This window comes from Eleutherodactylus coqui, chromosome 9 (genome assembly GCF_035609145.1).
Source record: "Eleutherodactylus coqui strain aEleCoq1 chromosome 9, aEleCoq1.hap1, whole genome shotgun sequence".
NCBI classification, from domain to species: Eukaryota; Metazoa; Chordata; class Amphibia; order Anura; family Eleutherodactylidae; genus Eleutherodactylus; species Eleutherodactylus coqui.
Genome location: NC_089845.1, coordinates 11,952,260 through 11,974,025, shown reverse-complemented (window position 1 = coordinate 11,974,025; position 21,766 = coordinate 11,952,260). Strand labels below are relative to the sequence as shown.

The 21,766-nt window shown below is 42.1% G+C and overlaps 1 protein-coding gene across 4 annotated transcripts in view; it reads right to left on the bottom strand.

Moving 5' to 3' along the window:
- The window catches only part of LOC136578925 (poly(rC)-binding protein 3-like), a 645,331-nt gene that overhangs the window by 52,374 nt on the left and 571,191 nt on the right, over window positions 1-21,766 (bottom strand). The window contains exon 14 of one of the 4 annotated variants that reach the window (XM_066579120.1): window positions 18,419-18,606. The exons of the other annotated variants lie outside the window; for them this stretch is intronic. Within the exon in view, the coding sequence (XP_066435217.1) occupies window positions 18,432-18,606 (175 nt within the window). The 3' untranslated portion in view covers window positions 18,419-18,431. The remainder of the gene's footprint in view (window positions 1-18,418; window positions 18,607-21,766) is intronic. 4 annotated transcript variants of the gene reach the window in all.

Here is a 21,766-nt window from a genome sequence, read left to right as displayed (position 1 = left end):
TTTCATGACTGAGTTCTAAATTTAAAAAGACTAGTCTACTCGCGTCGATATTAACGGTGAATTTAAGGTTGAAATCATTTTTATTCAAATTGTCAACAAATTTCTCCAATTCCTCCCTTTCCCCTTCCCAGATGATTATAGTGTCGTCTATAAATCTTTTGTGGAATTTTATACATCCATCTAAAAATCTATCTTCTTGGAATAGAGCCACATATAGATTTGCATAAGTGGGTGCAAATTTACAACCCATCGCCGTTCCCCGTATTTGCTTGTAAAAATTCTTATTGAAAGTGAAATAATTATTTTCTAGCATAAATGATATGGCTTCGGTGATGAATTGAGCTTGCTGGCTAGGCATCAATGGATCACGGGATAGATGTTCTTGTATTGCCTGTATTAATATTTGTAGAATCATTGCATAATTTATATTGCTATATATGTAATTAGTTATGGTTTCATTATAGGTTTCTATTATAATATTTATTCATCTCCCCACTTAGGGGTTGGTTTTTAACCCTTTCCAATCCAATTTGTATCCTGGTTTTTCTAGGGGGCTTACTCTTTTTTTGCTGTTATACAACTGCGCTATCTGCTGGCTAAAGCCGGTACTGCATGAGGTGACACATTGGATAGGCTCCGACAGCAGTGAGGCTGGCAATATACAGTAAGAGAACCCCAACGGGCGTCTTCCAACATCGGAGCTGTACAGCCTTAAAGGGGTTGTCTCGCGGCAGCAAGTGGGGTTATACACTTCTGTATGGCCATATTAATGCACTTTGTAATGTACATTGTGCATTAAATATGAGCCATACAGAAGTTATTCACTTACCTGCTCCGTTGCTAGCGTCCCCGTTGCCATGGTTTCGTCTAACTTCGGTGTCTTCTTGCTTTTTTAGACGCGCTTGGGCAGATGCATCTTCTCCCTTCGGCTGGTCTTGGAAGCATCGGCGTTTTGGCTCCGCCCCTTGTACGCATCATCGCGTAGCTCCGCCCCATGACGTGTGCCGGTTCCAGCCTCCTGATTGGCTGGAATCGGCACATGACGGGGGCGGAGCTACGCGATGACGTGAAAAGGGGGCGGAGCCAAAACGCCGATGCTTCCAAGACCAGCCGAAGGGAGAAGATCCATCTGCGCAAGCGCGTCTAAAAAAGCAAGAAGACACCGAAGTTAGACGGAACCATGGCAACGGGGACGCTAGCAATGGAGCAGGTAAGTGAATAACTTCTGTATGGCTCATATTTAATGCACGATGTATATTACAAAGTGCATTAATATGGCCATACAGAAGTGTATAACCCCACTTGCTTTCGCGAGACAACCCCTTTAAATCATAATGTCTTCAGAGGTCAGACAGTGGATTGGAATGGGTTAAAAGAATATAATGTATTTTATAAAGAGGATTTATATATCAGAAAGGCTAGTTCCCGGGACAAGAAGAAAAGAAAGAGGAGGTGTAGTAAGAATACTCCGGGGATAGTAAACAGAGTTTTTATGAATGACTTAGTCCCATTGATAAAAATGGGTGACGTGTAAGATCACATGGTAGGGATATGACGTTTGTGCATGTGATTCCAAGATGGCTCCGAGAGCAGCGTGCATCGTGGGGGAAAATGAGTAGTATGTTTAATGTCTTATTGTATATAAATGTCAGCATTTGTTAGTTTGTGTTATGCTTGAAGAGGGCAACTGTTTGCCGAAACGCGTTGCATTGAAACAACAAAGAAAATTGTTAAAGACAAACAAGTTATCTGTATACCGTCAAGATCTGAGAGCACAGGATTTTTTCTATTTTCCTCTGCCTATCAAATAATGAAAAGGACTTTATAGCATAAGTTTTAAGGATACATCTTGGTGGATACGGTCACAGGAAAGGCAATTGTGATTTTGCACAGCAGTATCCACACTGTCCCTAACAGAATACATAGATACTTGCAAAATTTTAAATGTAGTTTAAACATGTGAACATAGCTTACAAATCAGTATACAGAACCATAAAATCCAGTCTTCTGGGTAATCTATCAGTGGCGGGCAGCAACAAAAAAAACGTTTATAAGAATGAACTTAAATTAATACTTTTGCTCATTACTAAAGGAACTAAGTGTTTCTGCTTCTCTGTATAGCAGATAAATGCATCTATGAGTGGGAGTTCAAGTAAGTCTTTCGACACAGCTAAGAAAATCACACTGGCATCCCCACTATGGCAGTCATGGAAGCACTTAGTAAGCCTAGAACAACCTTCACTTGTTAGGAATTAAATGTGCTTACATATTGTCTTTGGACCACTGTTATGGATCGCATAAACTATAAAGTCTGATTTACAGGTGGTGAAATCACAAATACTGGACCTAATTTTAAAATCTTTCCTTTTGACTTAAGGCAAAAATGCAATATGGGAAGGTAATAGAGGTAAAAATACTGATGAACAACCACTCACACATCCACCACACAATGGGGGGTGGCAGCCTAGTGTTATACTTGTACACAGACAAGGCTTGTATTGGGTGCCAGTAACACAGTTATGTGTAGTGCCCCATATAGGTTTACACCACCATTAGTTTCACCTATACTGTTATTCCAGGTGGGCCGCCCCACATAAAGCACTGATGCCCTGTATTATCTCATGTTTATTTGTAGAAGCAGTTTGGCCCCAGCATCTCAGAGCCAAACTGCTTCTGGAAGTAAAATCGCAGCATGTTTTATTTTCATGCAGATTCCACACAGATGGCTTCCAATGGAAGCTGTCCGACCTGCGGCCCATCCGCAGTTGACATTGCGGATAGGTTGCCTAGTGACAATGGGAGAAAAACACTGATTCAAAAAAAATCTGTATTGCACCAGACCGATGGCGAGCCACTGCAGTTATCTGCAATACAGAAAATCAAAGGTATGCACAGTCACAAAGCCGGGGACAGGGCCAGATTCTGTTGCGGGATCCCACATGTGGAATCTGACCTGTTGACCTAAATTGTTTGAATAGGACTTCAGCATATACCAGTTACTATATGTGGCTTATCTTATCTATAATTGGACTATGATATTAGGACAAAACAAACATTCTATGTCTGGACTTCCTTCTGTCTGATCATCTGGACATTAACATTTTATAATCCTGAGAAAGTTCACATACTAAGCCTTAATTCACAAGATAAGATGGATTCACAACTGGCTGAGTGATCGTACTTAATGAGTGGTCATAAATGGCTGCACATCCAAGTGGAAGAATGTATCAAGTGGGGTACCACAAGGCTCTGTCCTAGGCCCAGTGTTGTCAACATTTTTATAAATGATCTGGAAGAGGGAATTGATGGAAACTGATCAAATTTGCTGATGACCCACAGCTAGGAGGGATAGCTAACACTAGGGAAGAAAGAGAGAGGATTTGAAAATATCTAGAAATGCTTGCACAGTGGGCGGCGACTAACAGAATAGTATTTAATATAGAGAAATGTAAAGTCCTACACCTGGGCAAGAAATATGAAAAAAACACATATAGAATGCAAGGAACTGTGCTAAGCAGCATCACACGTAAAAAAAAACTTAGGTATACTAATAGAACACCAATCAAACATGAGTCAACAGCGTGATGCAGTAGCAAAAATGGCAAACACAATTCTGGGATGTATTAAGAGAAGCATGGAGTCTAGATCATATGAAGTAATTATCCCTATCTACTCTTCCTTGGTTAGACCTCATCTGGAATACTGTGTCCAGTTCTGGACACCCCAATTTAAAAAAAAAAACCACATCAACAAACTGGAGCAAGTTCAGAGAAGAGCTACCAGGATGGTGAGCGGTCTGCAAATCATGTCCTATGAGGAACAGTTGAAGAATTAGGGGATATTTAGATTGCAAAAAAGAAAACAGAGGCTTAATAGCGGTCTACAAATATTTGAAGGGCTGTCACAGTGCAGAGGGATCTCTTTTTGCACAAGGAAAGGCTAAAATCAGCAGGATGAAACTGAAAGGGAGGAGACATTAGATATTTGAAAAAACTTTTTGACAGTGAGGGGGATCAATGAGTGAAACAGGTTACCATGGGAGGTGGTGAGTTCTCCTTCAATGGAATGTTTTGTTCACCCAGGACGTGCTGGATCTGTAACCCACAGATGTTGCACAAATGTGCGCAAGTTGTGTAACAACAAAAACAAACCAAAATATGTGAACTCTTCCCCTATCAAAATAACCTCAGGGACCTGACCTCGTACCTCAGCCCTTAGTTAACCCTACGTGGCACAGGGGAAATAAACAAGACAAATAGAAAATAAACACAAACTTAGCTTAGATGCAGCAGGCAAATAAACGATCCAGAAGAGAGCTCTGACTGAGACTACAATCAGAGCTAGACTGAAGATTCAATGGCAATTCTGTCCAGCCTCAGCCAGGCTAAATAACCTGACAATTAGCCTAAGGTGTGGCTAAGCATGTCTAGCCCAATACCACACCCACTAGGGCCAGAAGATGGAGAACACTTGCAAAACCTGTACCAAACTATCAGCATGGCAGCAATCCCAGAACTGCCGCAACATGGAAGTCTTCAAACAGAAACTGGACTGACATCTATCTGGGATGATTTAGGGAATCCTGCATTGAGCAGGGGGTTAGACCCTATGACACTGAAGGTGCCTTCCAAATTTACCATTCTATGATTGGCTGGGCGATAAAACTGCCCCGATTTTAGCTAAACTAGGTAAGTCCGAACAGATTTTTGGCAAAAATCGCTGGAGAATTCAATTTCCCATAAAACCTGTTGCAGAGGTCAGCATGCAGCCAATCAGCTGCCAGGGCCTCTTGCTGCTATCACCAAATATGTCCTCCATCTTGCATATGAGCAGCAGTTACATTGGATGCCTGCATCACATGACCCAGCCATATATAACATAGGCACAGTGTAACCAGCAGTCATTTTACAGTTGAGCATAGAACAGAGAAGCTGCATCACATGTATATGCCTATATAACACAGGATCTATCGTTAGGGCCAGAAATTCTAGAGATGATAGCTTGCTACTGGTGTGAAAGCTTGTATACCAGTGTTAGATTGAAGGGAACAGAGAACAAAGCTCCATCACATTCATATGCCTATATAACATGTGGTTTGCACATTGGGAGAGGATATATTTCTGCTGCTGTCAGCATACATAGCAGCAAAACACACAGACAAAATACACTTTGGCATAGGGAATATAGCATTTCTTTGTTTGTTTGTGGCCTCAGACATCGTTCAAAGTCACCAGTCTGGCTACTATGAATTATTTGCAGGCTTTAAACAGCTAGCAATGGGGTGAGGGGAATTCAATTAAGCTGTGCCAAACAGGTACAGCTGACAAAGATACAAGCTTTACTCTGTTCTTACATATTGTGCCATCCAGGGATTGCAGCTTATTTATCTGCAGTGCTTTTTTGTTAATATAAGACAAAAATAAAAACAGGGAAACAGCAAATACACACATTGCAATCAACAGCCTCAGATGTTCAAAGTTGCCAGTCTGGGCACTGCGAGTTATCTTCAAGCCTTACGTAACTAGCAGCAGGTTTCTGCAAACTACAGTTAGGTGATAAGTTACATAAACATACACTAAAAAGTGAAAAAAAAGGAAATTTAAAGAAAGCAAGGGGTAGGAGTAATGTGAGTGGTAGTGGTGGAGGAAGTAGAGGATAAGCCAAGTTAGCACTTCAAGCGGCTTGCACTGAGGCAACAGCTTCACGTTCTGCATGAGGTGAGTCAAGCCCACTGCCATTCCTTAGAAGTGTTTTTGCCAATGTGTTACATCCACAACAAGCAGAACAGGTTGTAGAGTAAATGACACAGGATTCCTCAAGTACCACCACCTCCTCTTCCTCCAAAGTCCCAGGAACACAGCAGTCAGTCTGCAACAGTTGGCCATGAGCATCCCCCTCTGCTCCATCCCATGCCAAATCCCTAGCATCCTCAAGAGCAGTACACATGGATCAGTCTGAGGAGCTGTTTAATCATTCAGAGTCACGCATGTGAACCGGGCAGTCCAAACAATCAGAGAGAGAGAAGACCAAGACATTGAATGTACTGATGCCCAACCATTTTTTCCTCCAAAGAGGATGAGTGCATAGGGTCAGCCTTCCACAGGGAATGTGTACTCAAGGGGATTTGGAAATGGAGGTGCCAGCTCTAAATGCTCACTTTGACATAAAGTCCACTCAGGAGAAATATGTTGAAGAGGAAGAGGAGGTGGAAGCTGATGAGGTGCTTGAGTCAACACAGACTCGATGCCTATAGAGTGGCTGCAGATCAAAGACGTGTGTACTATTTAAGCCTGATTTGATAAAGTGACTAAAATGGTCAGTTATGATCACACTCTGATCAGTACGATCATCCTTGTTATCTACCTGCTGGAACAGATGCTATAGGGTCTCAGGGACAATGATGAGTTCTTGTCACAACTTAAGGAGAAGGAAAAGATACCAATATCTCAACTGTCTGGCCAGTCTGCCATTACTTAAAATTGCAGGTGGGTGGCTTTGGGCAAGAAAGGGGGCATTTTCTCCAAATGTTTCTCTATCCATTAGAGAAGTATAGAGAAGGAAGAAGAGGAGGAAGAGGAGGGAGATTATATAGGATGAGTGGCAGGGGAGGGGGCTGCACAACGTTCCTTTCATCCATTACTAACCCCAGCTATTCTACATAGATGGCGGGACCAGCCGGAAAACACTCTTAGGCCTGACCCCGAGGAATGTGGTCTATCACTCTAAGGCAATTTGAGGCATAGAAGTGCTTTTATGCCTCAGTGCTTGTTGAAGGATCGTCGCATAGCCCACGTCAAAACATTAGATTTTTACTGGGTGGCCAGCCTCTTTAACCCCTGCTAGAAGGCTAAAAGGACAAATCTAAATTCGGCTGTGGAGAGAACCCTTAAAATGTAGCAGTCTAGAACTGACTGTTAAAAAGTACCTACACTTCCAGAAAACCTTTAACACATTATAGATACATGTCAAAAAATTTTATCAGTGGGGTGCCCTACTGTGGAGACCCACGCTGATCACTAAAATGGCTATGTTCACTCATTTTCATCTGCTTCCAGCAGCTGAAGATGGCCTCATAAAGGTTTATAGAGGCTTCCTATACACTTCAATAAGGCCATCTATAGCTGCCAGAAGCAACCAAAAAAAGCAAACATAGCTGACGGGGCACAGCACTCAGGTGAGTGCTGCAGCTCCCTCATTTGAATCCCAACTCTGTGGCTTATGGTGGACGAGCAAGAGGCCGCCACAGCAGCACCACTGGTAGCAATGGAAGTCTAATAGGTATGGCATAGTTTTTCACCCCTTCGCAGGTGGCAGCAAAAGCAAAGGGTAGGACTGACAGTCACAGGCAGCACTTATCCATGATGGTCCAAGTGTATATCAGCTTCATTTGGATGTACTCAGACATGATGTTGGCACCTTTGACTTCTGGGTGTCTAAACTGGATGAGTGGCCAATGCTTGCACAACATGCTTTAGAGGTGATTGCCTGCCCTGCTGCCAGTGTGCTATCAGAAAGGGTGCTCAGCACAGCTGAGGGTGTGATAACTGACAGTCACATCCTCCTGTCCACACACAATGGGGATTTCCTGCCATTTATAAAAATGAACCAGGTGGGTTCATTTCACCTGACTTCTGCAACCCCCCCCCCCCCCCTCCATGGCAGATCCCACTGATTAGTTAGCATGATGGCATAGATTTATGTCAAAGAGAGCACTGTGCCCACAAGGTGCTAGTTGCGGTGGTGCTGTTCTCCTTCTCCTGCTTCCACCATGTATCCTCCTCCTATTTATCTTCCAAATAAAAATAGGCCATTTTGCTGACTCTAAGGCTGCTTAAACATGGGCAACAAAATCGCGCAATTTTCTCACAATGTGACAGTGCTATAAATCAAATGTATGTGAAGCCCATGCTTTGCAATGCGTTCTTTTACATTAGCAATGTTTTGCAGCCTACTACATTGCGGGAATACAAAATTGCAGCCTGCCGCGATTTGCGATGTTTTGTAGCCCATGTTTCCCTATAGAGCCTTCCTTTCTATTGCATCGCATTGCATAAAAACATGGTTTTCGTGCGGTGTGATGCAACTTTCACATTAGGAAATCCTACTGTAAAAACCCTAAAATAAGACATATCTGCATCAAAAATAAATAAATAATACACCACCTATCAGGTGCGGTCAGCTCAGCTCCGGTGCGCATCTCCTCTGCAGCTCCTTTCTGTAGTACACACTGTACTCAATTTTCTGTAGTCTTTAGGCAGTCCTTCCTGGCACTGGGGTAACTATAGGGGATACAAGGGATGCGGTTGCACCCGGGCCGAGGAGCCTTAGGAGGCCCATAAGGTCTCTTTTCTCCATATAAGGAGCCCAGTGCTATGAATGAAGCACTATATTTACAGATTTTGCATTGGGACCCAGGAGCTTCAAGTTACGCCTCTGCTTCCTGGATTAGAGGTTTAAAATCCCCGCCTCTAGGAAGCAATGGCTTTGATTGGTTCATCGGTCATAGGTCTTTTGCACTTTTTATTTCTTTATGCCATCTCTGAAGTCACTCCAGAGAAAACACACGTTTCCATCCCTGCTCTCCTCACCTGTGGAGGTCTCCTCTGTGTATTGCAGCCACTTTCCTGCAATGTATATGTAGTAAAGTTGTGTGGTAATTTCTTTTAGTTATGTGAGGATATTACTTTGTATCATGGCATGTAAATTGTTGCTCAATTAATGCATCCAAATAGATGATGTATCTGACACCTCACAAAACAGACCGTTATATATTTTATCATAAAACCAAGTGGAGAATTGCAGTCATGGAAGTCCTTCAGCAGGTTTCTTCTAGAGGATTAATTTATTCATCACATTTGTAAACAATCACATATTTTCTTTGAATTTTTAGCTTTAGTGTTAATTGTCAACCAGAGAGCCTGTACTATAAAATAATGGAGTACTCCTACTATGTACTCAGCATAAAAGAAATCATTTCATTCTGCTCAGGAAATAGATAGATAGATAGATAGATAGATAGATAGATAGATAGATAGATAGATAGATAGATAGATAGATATGAGATAGATAGATAGATAGATATGAGATAGATAGATAGATAGATAGATAGATATGAGATAAATAGATAGATAGATATATAGATAGATGTGAGATAGATAGATATGAGATAGATAGATAGATATGAGATAGATAGATAGATAGATAGATATGAGATAAATAGATAGATAGATATATAGATAGATGTGAGATAGATAGATATGAGATAGATAGATAGATATGAGATAGATAGATGGATAGATATGAGAGATAGATAGATATGAGATAGATATTAGATAGATATGAGATAGATAGATATGAGATAGATAGATAGATAGGAGATAGAGAGATGTGAGATAGATAGATATGAGAGATAGATAGATAGATAGATAGATAGATAGATAGATAGATAGATATGGGATAGAGAGATAGATATGAAAGAGATAGATGAATAGACAGAATTCTAAATGTGCCATCAAATACACTTATATATAGTGATTCTGTAATACAAAGAGCTCATTCCTTATGTACTGTATATTCTAATTGAAGCATGAACTTAAAACATTGAGCAAAAAACCTTGGAGTATTAAAGGGGTTGTCCCGCGAAAGCAAGTGGGGTTATACACTTCTGTATGGCCATATTAATGCACTTTGTAATATACATCGTACATTAAATATGAGCCATACAGAAGTTATTCACTTACCTGCTCCGTTGCTGGCGTCCCCGTCTCCATGGAGCCGTCTAATTTCGGTGTCTTCTTGCTTCTTTAGACGCACTTGCGCAGTCCGATCTTCTGCTGTGTGCTCGCGCCGGAGAGCTGGTCTGCGCGTCGTCATCAGAGCTCCGCCCCGTCACGTGGTGCCGATCAGCCAATTAGGTGGCTGTATCGGCAGTGGAATGCAAGGAAGGAGAAGACAATCCATGGTGCACCATGGGAGAAGACCTGCGGTGCACCATGGGAGAAAACCGCGGTGCATCATAGGGAAAGGACCGGCGGCCATCTTTAAAAGAAGAAAAGAAGATGCTGCACGAACGGGGATGCAGGTAAGCGATTTTTTTTTATTAAATAACTAACGGAATTGATTTTAACAGGGCAGAATGCGGGGGTAAGTTAAAAAAAAAAATGGATTTCGCCGCGGGACAACCCCTTTAATATGCAGAATCACAACAGTGTTTAACCTAGTCATTACAATTATCATATTAAGAGAATTACATGTTTTAGGAAACCAAAAGGCATGATAAACGTATTTTGCAATTCCCCTTTAGTAATGAAATTTAGTGGGCAGAAATCCCTCAGCTGAGAAATTATTGTCTTTTGAAGAAAAGTCGTGTCTTGAGATTAATACATTACGCCTGTGACGTCTGAAGAGAGCCTAGAATATGAAAAAAATAGAAGGGGGAAAAAGCAAGAAAAAAACATATCCTTCTACCATTAAAAGTGATAACACTTAATTACAATGAGCAACAGCATAGAAATGTAGGCATTATCTCAGAACAGAAGTTACTTCAGAGCTAATGACACACAAATTCAAAACATTGCACCGCAGCTTTCCTGCTATTTATGTATGATATATATATATATATATATATATATATATATATATATATATACACACACTATAGCTCATACAATTCAATACTCCGCCTGAATCATTAATTTCTCAGCAATGAACAAAGGAAACTAATTTGTGATGATTATGAATGTATTTATGTGATCAGAGCTAAGAGTCTATACTTGATAAACAATCTTAAACAATGTATATGTGTACAAAACCAGTCCTTTGCCTTCTTTGTGGTGTATTAGAATGATGAGCTGGCTGTAGTGCTTTAAACACTGAAATATATATTGCATTTGGATACCATAATTCTGGTTGCTAATAGTACAACTGAGTAAAGATCTGCCTTTAAAGCCTTGGAAAATCTGATTGTACAAGTGGAAGAGCGCTGCAGGTATATAGTTACTGGCCTCGGGCGGTGTCAGGTAAACAATGTTGTACGTACGATTTAGCACTATGCAACACAGATTAAAAGAACACAGCAAGTGGATGAAAATAAACTTAAATGAAACATATCTATGTGATATGCAATCGCGCAATATTAAAATCCGCAGCAGCTTTTAACTCTTCTCCTGCCCGCGGATCCGCACCCCATAGGGATGCATTGACCACCCGCGGGGTAGATAAATACCCGCAGATGGTCAATAAAAGTGATTTTAAAAAAAATGGAGCATGAAAAAATCTGGACCATGCTCCATTTTCGTGCGGGTCTCCCGCGGGCTTCTATTGAAGCCTATGGAAGCCGTCCGGATCCGTGGGAGACCTAAAATAGGAATTTAAAAGAATTTACTCATCCGGAGCGGGTGGGGAAGGTCTTCTCTTCCTCACGGCCGGATCTTTCTTGCTTCGGCTCAGCGGATGTGTCCGGCGCATGCGCGCGGCACTTCGGCGACGTGCCGCCGGCGTGACGAGTTCATCCGCCGGCCGAAAAAGAAGATCCGGCCATGAGGAAGAGAAGACTTTCCCCGCCCGCTCCGGATGAGTAAATTCTTTTAAATTCCTATTTTCAGCGCTCATGTCCGCAGGGCAGGAGGGACCCGCTGCAGATTCTCCATGGAGAATCGGTAGCGGGCCTGATTTTCCCCGTGGACATGAGGCCTTAGTGGAAACCTCAGGGGCCATGGGCAGCATGATGGTCTTACTGACCATGTAACAGACACTATGTATTTACAGAGCATCCATAGATTTATTGATACATACTTCAGCTTTTCAGTAATATATTTAATCATTTTACACCATTTTATATGTCAGTGATATGTGAGGACAATGCAACGTAGCGCTCCACCTTTAATGCAGCTTCTTTATTATCTTCATGACACTTTAATGCCATCTTTATTGCTACAATGATAATCACAAGTGTAAAGAAAATAACCCATTGCTACATGGAAACTTTTAACAAATATAGAAAAAGGTTGTCTCATGGCTGCCAGATGTGAACCCAGTCTAATGCTCCATGTATTTAGCACAGAAATATTGAATGACACCATAATTGTTTAATACTGAACCTTATTCAGGCTATTTGACAACTTTATAGGATTTGTCAACTTTTAGATAGTTTTCAGGTAGCAACTGGTGATTTTCTATGTCACACAAAGTAAAATGTACTAAAACAATTAATGTAAACATGGTAACAAGGATATAGCGCAAATGTACACTCATTGTCAATAACAATCCCTCCCCTAGAAGGAGTTGTCAGATGGAATGATCCTTTCTTGTGTGATTGTAACGTTAATATAAGTGATTACAATATAATAAGAGCAAAAGGACCATTTATTGTGGAAAACTGACCCCATAAAGGGATGCTCTAGTACCCTGTTGTACCTCCTCTAGCTTGGATACAAGATGTGATACAGGCAGGCATGGAGGCTCTAGTACCCTGCTGTACCACCTCTAGCTTGGATACATAATGTGATATGGGCAGGCATGGAGGCTCTAGTACCCTGCTGTACCACCTCTAGCTTGGATACATAATGTGATATGGGCAGGCATGGAGGCTCTAGTACCCTGTTGTACCGCCTCTAGCTTGGATACAAGATGTGATACGGACAGGCATGGAGGATCTAGTACCCTGTTGTACTGCCTCTAGCTTGGATACAAGATGTGATACGGGCAAGCATGGAGGCTCTAGTACCCTGTTGTACTGCCTCTAGCTTGGATATAAGATTTGATACAGGTGGGCGTGGAGGCTCTAGTACCCTGTTGTACCACCTCTAGCTTGGATACAAGATGTGATACAGGCAGGCATGGAAGCTCTTGTACCCTATTGGGCTACCTCTAGCTTGGATGCAAGATGTTATACAGGCGGGCATGGAGACAGACAGGTTCTGTATGGTATCTTGCGGCATATCACTTCACATTTGCTGTAACTGAGCCTCTAAATTATGCAAACTCATAGGCTATCAAAGTTCTCATTATAAATGGTCCTATACATGTTCTATTGAAGATAAATCTGGCGACCAGGCAGGCTACAGAATTGTGGCAATTTTGTGGAGGCATTCCTGTGACACCCTTGAGTGAGGCTGAGAATTATCCATGAGAGGCAACACGTGATTGCAGGATGTCCTGAACATATCGCTGAGCTGTCAGTGTCCCTCGTACCACTACAAGGGGTGACTGACTGTCATATCCAATGGTGCCCTAGATCATTACACCCCATATAATGACAGGATTGAGACGCTCATTCCTAGATCTCCAGACACAAATATGGCCATCGTCAGTGCCCAAACTAAACCTGGATTCATCATTGAAGGCAACCCAGTTCCCCTCCATAGGAGTCCAGAGTTGACGGTGGGTGTCAATGACAGTACATGTAAAGAGCACCGTGAGACCAAATGTCCTTTAGCCAAGCACCTGGAAATGGTTCCGCCAGACACAGGGGCCTCTAACAATGTCTCTGGATGGCAGGCAATGAAACAGTGGAGCTGCTTGTGCTTGTTGGATGAGCAGATGATCCTGGTACTGGTGTTCTGTCGAGGGAGTCATGAGCGAAGTCGCCCTGTGTCTGCACTGTCAGAACAGCCCACGTGGCAGGCAATTTGTCAATATGACCATCCAGCTTTTAGTATTCCAATAATGTGCCCCCTCTCAAAACCTGTTAACTTAGCATGCCTAGTGATCAACAAGCTGTTCAAAAGTGGAAGAAGAGGTCTACTACACGCTTTTTATAGACCAGAGGGGGGGCTACTCAAGTGGGAAGATGGTTCATCTAATCACGCCACAACTCTAAATCATTTGTATATCTGCCTGAGATGTGACTGCATGCCATGTTTTGCAGCAAAAGAACAACTCCTGCTAGGTGCTTGATTTTTTTGACAAAAGTGTATATTATGTTTTACAACCAATATGCAGAACTAAGGTGGAGTTTCATTTTATTAAGCATGTAAAACAACTCTAAGAATGTAATGCTGAGCAATAAGCCAATAACTGATTATTACTCATATTAATTTGCAGAATCCTCAGGGCAATATCAGGATGATTATGAGATAGGGAAGCTGGGTAAGCAAAACAGAGGCTAACACATGACAAACAACAAGACAATGATGCAAAGTCAATAAAAACAATAACACCAACAGATACATTCTGTATGAAACAGTCATTTTGTAAGTGAATCACATGCACACTTCTGATTTCTAGTCTCCCTCGGTTAGATTTATTAATGTTTCTTTCAAATCTATTAGGCGGCATCTATACTGAGCCATCCTTGCACCACAATCCAAAATCTATGCCAGCTACATATATAAGCTAGTGTAGATTTCTGCTATAGTTTATTCTAGTTTCTGTTTTATTATGATTTTTGCAAAAGTATTATACACCTAATTAACCCCCATTTCTCAATACATTAGCTACATATTGGACCATCCAGAGAAATCTACACCAGTTATAAACTGGAGTAGATTCTTGGCATGAATTTTCCTCAGCTTTAGGGCGCCCACCCACTGGCGATTTTTTTCCCTGCGAAATTCGCAGCATTTTTTTCTCTGCAGGGGTCTATGGGACTTGTAATGTTAAAATCGCGATCGCGCAAAATCGCAATTTACCGCGAAATCGCGATTTTGTGCGATCGCGATTTTAACATTACAAGTCCCATAGACCCCTGCAGAAAAAAAACGCTGCGAATTTCGCAGTGAAAAAAAACTGTAGTGGGTAGTCACCCTTTAGGGCTAATGCCCATGGCTAGATTTCTGCTGCGTTTTACGCAGCAGAAATCCGCAGCATTGTCCCGCAGCTATTAGGCTCTATTGAACCTAATAGCTCAATGTTCACGCTGCAGAATTCCGGTGCGGAATTCCATAGCATGAAAGGAGCTGCGGCATGCTCTATTTGGCGCGGGAATACGCGTGGCCAGCTTCCATTGTAGTCAATAAAAGCCGTCCGTCATGCTATACTTCCGCTGTAGCATAGTGGAAGTATCGCGTGAATACACGTCCCCACTCACGTCATCCTGCACTACCAGCGTGTCACGCACTGTACTACGCATGCGCGCCAGGCAGGACGCATACAGTGGATCCGGAGTGGTGAGTATGGGTGTTTTGGGGGGCGCCGTGGCAGACTCCACTGCGATATTCCGCTGGTGGAGTCCGTCATGGCTGTGGGCATGAGGCCTTAGGCATAAATCATACTTAAATCTGTCCGGCTGGGGTAGTTACCTTCTCCTCCTGTCATGATCGTAAATTAAAAGAAATTTAAAGTGATGCTTCCACCAAAATCCATGATCCTTTTATGTTACTTTTGCTGTGATAAAATCCCTCAAACTAGTGTTTAATACAAATACTGTATGTGAAATCTATCTCTATATATAAGGAAAGTGATAAGTAGAATTATAGTATTACTAGTGTGGGATATTCTGTTGCATAATAGCCTGCTGAATAATAAAAATGAACGCAAAAAAATATAGACAGTTAATGTTGTTTTTCACTTTGGGTAAACATATATAATGCAATTTTGCAGATATTCAAAGAAATGAATTATTTTTTTCTGTTAAAGTTAATATTTTCATTAAAAGAGTTGTCTAGCACTTACCAATTTGTTTCTGTTTATTGTCTACACTATCTAAAATCTTAAAAGTCTATCTTAGTAAATATTATAATAATATATATAACCATCTGGATCTAACCATACGTTATGGCAAATTTTTGTAAAACATTGTGGTCAATCACAATGTCATAAAGCAGACTGCAAAATGGTTATTATACGGTAGTATTGTTTATCCATTGCATCAGTGGATTAGCAATAAGGGTCGCAGGGAAAACTGTTGCAACCCAGCCCTTGAGCTAGGAGTGCCCAGAGGTCTCTCTTGAGACTAACATTATTGGCTTGTTCTCCCCATCCCCTCGTGCTTCCCGACCACATAACAGTTATGGAACAGGAAGAAGGACCTGTTAATAGTCATAGTGCTCAGCAGGATGGGGCCACTGGAGCACAATGGGGAATCTATTAGTTTATAGATGCACAAAGAGTTGTATTAGTTTATGGTGGCACAGGGAGGACTCTCACTATATAGCAGCACATGGGGCTGTATTTGTCAGGGTTCGAACTTGGAAACTCCTGCTCCAGGCAGCGTCTCTCCCTGTTGAGCTGTTTAGCCTGCTGGAAAGCTCCCCTGCCTAATCTTGTCCAGTTCTTGCTCTTGAAATCCAGCTCCGGATTAGCTCCACCCTGCACTAAGCTGCACTGTGTATCATCCTCTGGCTTCTTTAACTCAGCTACCTGCCTGCTCCTCTTGTATCGCAACCAATATCACCAGTGTACCGACCTCTGGCTTGTCCTGACTCTGCTACCTGTCTGCTCCACTTGTACTGCAACAGATATTACCTGTGTACCGACCTCTGACTTTCCCTGACCTCACTACTGATCCACACCAGTTACGACAAAGAGACTCCAACCCAGAACCAGATCATTACAAAATAACCATGCCCAAATATGGAGTCCACTGGCACCAACTTGCGGAAACAGGTTGCTGAGTTCCAAGAATTTTGTGCCACTTACCAGAAAAAGGTTGCTGACCTGCAGAGAGAGACAGAAGGTTTACAGGGACAACTTCTCGAGTTGCATAATTCCTGTTCTGATGTCTGCTTACCACTGCCAGCAAAGTTCAGTGGGGATCGTCACCAGTACCGAGGATTCCTTAACTAATGCTATATCTACTTCCAGATGCAACCTTCTCTGTTTACCAATGACATAAAGAAGCTACTATTTGTCATCAACCTTCTCACAGATAAGGCGCTTGCATGGGTCTCGCTATACGTGAAAATAAACTGTAAGGTAACCTCCTCGACATCATCAATGCGTTCACTACTGCTAGGAACCAAATCGCTGTGCCACAGCAGAGGGTAGATTACATAACCTACAACAAGGGTGATGCTCTGTTGCTGAATATACGGGAGAATTTTGTCGCTGTGTGACTGATACCACATGGAATCTTGCCACACAGAAGAGTCAATTCCGTAGAAGATTATCTAAACCAGTACCAGAAAAGCTTGGCATAGTTGGGACCTCTGACAATTTGGAGGACTTTATTTGGTTATATATTCGAACTGATCAGAGACTTACTGAACGGAAAAAGCAGAGGCTGTGGGTAATTGGGAACCACCCTGCCTATTCTTTCAGTAAACCAGAATTTAACACCCAGCAAAAGACTTAAGCCGTACCTGAACCAATGCAGATACATGTCATCTGCAAAGCTCTTTTCCTAGCAGAGAAGGCTTGGGACATTATGCTATTAACTGCCCCAACAAGTTCCAAAAGACTATTGCCTGTACCAGTGCAAAGACAATAGGCAAATCTGACATTCCCAAGCTGCCAGGTTCAGTGTCACAGGTCATCCTTACGATAACTCAAGATAAAGATGATATACTTCCCAATTGTTTCAATTTTTCATTCCCATACAGGTCCTAATTGGGGATTAAACATTACAATGATCCACTATGTTAGTTTCTGGAGCTAGAAGAAACTTTATAGACTGTAAATACACTCTTGACAACAATATCTCAAGTAAGACCAAAACCATACCAAATGAAATGGAAATCGTGGATGGATAACCGTCGTCTTCGGCGCCTGTAACTCGTGAGACAATCAAACCTGAGATCATTGTTGAAGTTTCCATCTTATCTCTTCTCCCAAGTTTCCAGTTATTCTAGAAATACCTTGGTTTTCTACCTACAATTCTTCCATCGACTGGGACTTAAAGAAGATGTCAAATGTCACTACCCACCCTCGAACATATCCAAACTTCTGAGGATTGACAGCAGAATTCTAATAAGTTGCCACCTTAGTACCCGCAATTCAATGACGTCTGCAGCAAGAAAAATCCAATCCACTACCCTCCCATCGACCATATGTTTGTTCAATAGAATTACTTCCGGGAACAACCTTTCCTTTCGGGCAAATTTATAATCTTTCCGAACTCGAATAAAAAGTGCTCAGGCAATACCTGGATGAAAATTTAAAAAAAGGTTTCCATTGTCCTTCTTCCTCCTCATCTGGGGCACCTTTGTTCTTTGTAGAGAAGAAAGACTCAACCTTGCAGCCATGCATTGATTATAGGGAACTAAACAAAATGACAGTCAAAAACAGCTTCCCTCTTCCCTTAATCTCAGAATTGCTGGAAAGACTCTGTTCTGCCAAGATTTTTACCAAACTAGACCTGAGAGGGGCCTATAACCTCATACTGATCCACCCAGGGGATAAGTGGAAGACGGACTTTAGAACAAGATATGGACATTTTGAATACCTGGCTATGTCTTTTGGCCTTTGCAATCCTGCTTCCACCTTTCGGCATTTTATTAATGGTGTGTTTTGAGATTTTTTTAAATTTGTTGTTGCTTACCTTGATGACATTCTTATATTTTCTGACAGCTTGGAGGAACATTGCAGGCATGTCCGTCTAGTCTTGGAACGTCTTGGAAAGTCTCCAAAGGAGTTGTCTTTATATCAAACTGGAAAAATGTGAGTTTTAACAAACCAGGATCCAATTCCTTGGATATATCCTCTCCCCAGATGGTCTGAGTATGGACCCTAGCAAAATTAAAGCTGTGGTTGATTGGCCCACTCCAAGAAATCTAAAAGACATTCAGCGCTTTAAAGATTGAGAGAATTTCTACTGGAGATTCATAAAATCATCTAACCAATCACCTCACCCACAAAGAAAGCCAAAACACATTCATGGCCTGCATATTCAGGTGCCTTTGTAAAACTAAAAGCTACGTTCACTTCTGTACCAGTGCTGGCTCCTCCAAATCCGGAACTACCCTTTGTTGTGGAGGTGGATGCCGCTGATGCTTCAGTAGGAGCTGTCTTGCCTCAACAAATCGGAAGCAAGATGCAACTGCACCCATGTGCATTTCTTTCTCATATCATGTCACCTGCTGAAAGAAACCATGACATTGCAAATAAAGAACTGTTAGCCATTAAAGTTGCACTCTGAATGGAGACATCTTTTGGAAGATGCCAATCATCCTGTAATAGTCTTTAATGACCACAAACATCTAGAATTTATTTGCACAGCTAAAAGTCTGTCAGCAAGACAAGCACTTTGGGCCTTAGTTTTCTCCAGATTTAATTTACCATTTCTTATTGGCCTGCTTTAAGAAATAGTGAGACCAATGACTTGTCCAGGATCCTTGCTGAACTGGAGGAGGGGTCTAATACAGACTGTACAATTTTGCCCCCCCAAACTTTCCTGGGAATACAAGACTCAAAAGAATTTTTAACAAAATTTAAAGATGAGTATCAAAATGATTCCTTTCTCAATCATCCTTCTAAAGACATGGACCTCTTTTTTAAGAAGGAATTTTGGATGCAGGAAAACAGACTATGTTCCCAATCCTGTTTGACTTGAAGTTCTTAAAATTGTCCATTATTCTAAACTTGCAGGCCATCTTGGGGTCAGGAAAACTCTTGAACTACTGCTTCGTTCATTTTGGTGGCCTAATTGTAAGAACAATGTGGATAAAATATGTTGCCTCTTGTGTAAAGTGTGCATTAAACAATACAACACTATCTCCTTGTTGGGACTTCTATGACCACTTCCATTCCCATCCAAGCCTTGGGGATCAATATCAATGGATTTTATTGTGGGTCCCCCTCTTCAATAAAGGAATGACTACCATCCTTGTTGTGGTGCACCGTCTCACAAAATTGGCCCATTTTATTCCCACCGAAGAGATTTCCACTGCTGAACAAACTGCAAAATTGATAATCAAGGAGGTATTTAAGCTGCACGGCATTTGGGATAATGTAGTTTTTGATAGAGGTGTTCAGTTTACGTCAAGGTTTTGGAAAAGCTTCTGTGCTTGCCTTAGGGATTACTATCAATTTGTCTTCTGCCATCCATCCCCAGTCCAATGCCAAAAATGAAAGTACCAACCAGACTCTTGAACAATACCTTCGCCATTTCATTTCCTACCTCCAATTGGGTGATTGGGTGGACTATTTGCTAACAGCAGAGTTTGCCTATAATAACACTAAACATAGTTCTACATCTTGAAGTCCCTTTTTGCCAACTCTGGTATTCATTCCTGATCTTCTGGTGAATATTACCACTCTTGCGGTTGCTAACAGGCTAACTATGTTACAGAAAACTCAGAAGAAGTAAAAAGAGATACTATGTGAAGCTCAGGAATGTTATAAAGGGGCAGCGGATAGACATGGCAAAGCTCCCCCTATCTTCCAGGTTGGAGATAAGGTTTGGCTGTCTACCAGAAATCTAAGAATGCATTTGCCCTCTCCTATATTGGCCAAACGTTTATTGGACCTTTTCGGGTTGCTCAAAGGTTGGTCAGGTTGCCTTCTGCTTGGAAATCCCTAGCGAATTAAACTTCCATCCCAGGTTTCACATGGCGCTGCTCAAGCCCTTCATTGACAACACTTTTTTGGGAAGAAGGCAGCCAAAATTTTGGACTCGAGATGCATAGAGGTAAACTGCAATACCTTGTGCATTGGAAAGGATACAGCCCGCCAGAAAATTCAAGATCAGAATGTTCATTTTGCCAGGCTCATGGGGAAAAGCCAGCCCATAGGATGTCCAAAGGCCATCCTGAAAGGAGGGGACTAATGTCAGGGTTCGAACCTGGGAACACTTGTGCTCCAGGCAGCGTCTCTCCCTGTTGAACAGTTTATTGTGTTAGACAGCTTTCCAACCAAACCTTGTCCAGTTCTTGCTACTGCACTGATTGGCCTTGTTTCTCCCTCAGTACATGGTTATTGAGCCCCCAGCCTGTAATCAAGATCCTATACTTCCTGCTCCTCTGTCCACAAACAGCTGCTTTGTGTAGCAATCTCTGGCTTCCCCGACTCACTACCCAACTGCTCCTCCTGTACTGTGAACCGATATTACGCATGTACCGACCTCTGGCTTCCCCCAAATCCACTACCTGCCTGCTCCTCTTGCACTGCAAACAATATTATCAGTGTACCGACCTCTTGCTTTCCCTGACCTCGCTATCAATCTGCACCAGTTACGACAAACAGACTCCAACCCAGAACCGGATCATTACAGTCTTACTGTATAGGGGCACAGGGGGCTATATTGCAAAGTAGGGACAAAAGGGGGGCTCTGATACTATACAGTGGCACAAGGGGGTCTATAACTATATAGAGGTAGAGCAGCTCTATAACTGTATAGGGACATGTGTGGGAGCTCTATTCTTATAAAGCAGTTGTCTGGGTTGAATTTAAGGGTAAGATGTCACCAGTATTTAGCAATGCAGAGCAATAATTATGAATTGTCTGTTTTCCCACACTGCTTTTGTAATAACTATGGATCAAAGAATGCCTGAATAAAAGCACTTTGAACATTTCCTAGGCTGAGCAGGCATGCTGGACCGCTTCTGCTTGTTGCCTGGCTTTCACCAAAGTCTGTTCATTCACATCCTCTGACATGATCATGCAGAAGGTGGTATCCATGCACTGTAGTAAAAGTCTCACGCCGCAATGTGAGGTCAGCTATAGGCACATATGCAGATAAACTGTCACCTTATGTGGAGAAAATGGAAGGTCCTTATTTGTGCATGTGCCGGTAGCTGACATCACAATGCAGGCACAAGACTTTGCAGTGGTGCGTGGATAATTCCTTATCCATCACCACATCAGAGCATGCAAAAGGGCGAACTTTGGTGAAAAGCAGTCAGCTAGCAGAGACGGCCTGGCACATCCACTGACCCGCTCCGCCTCATTA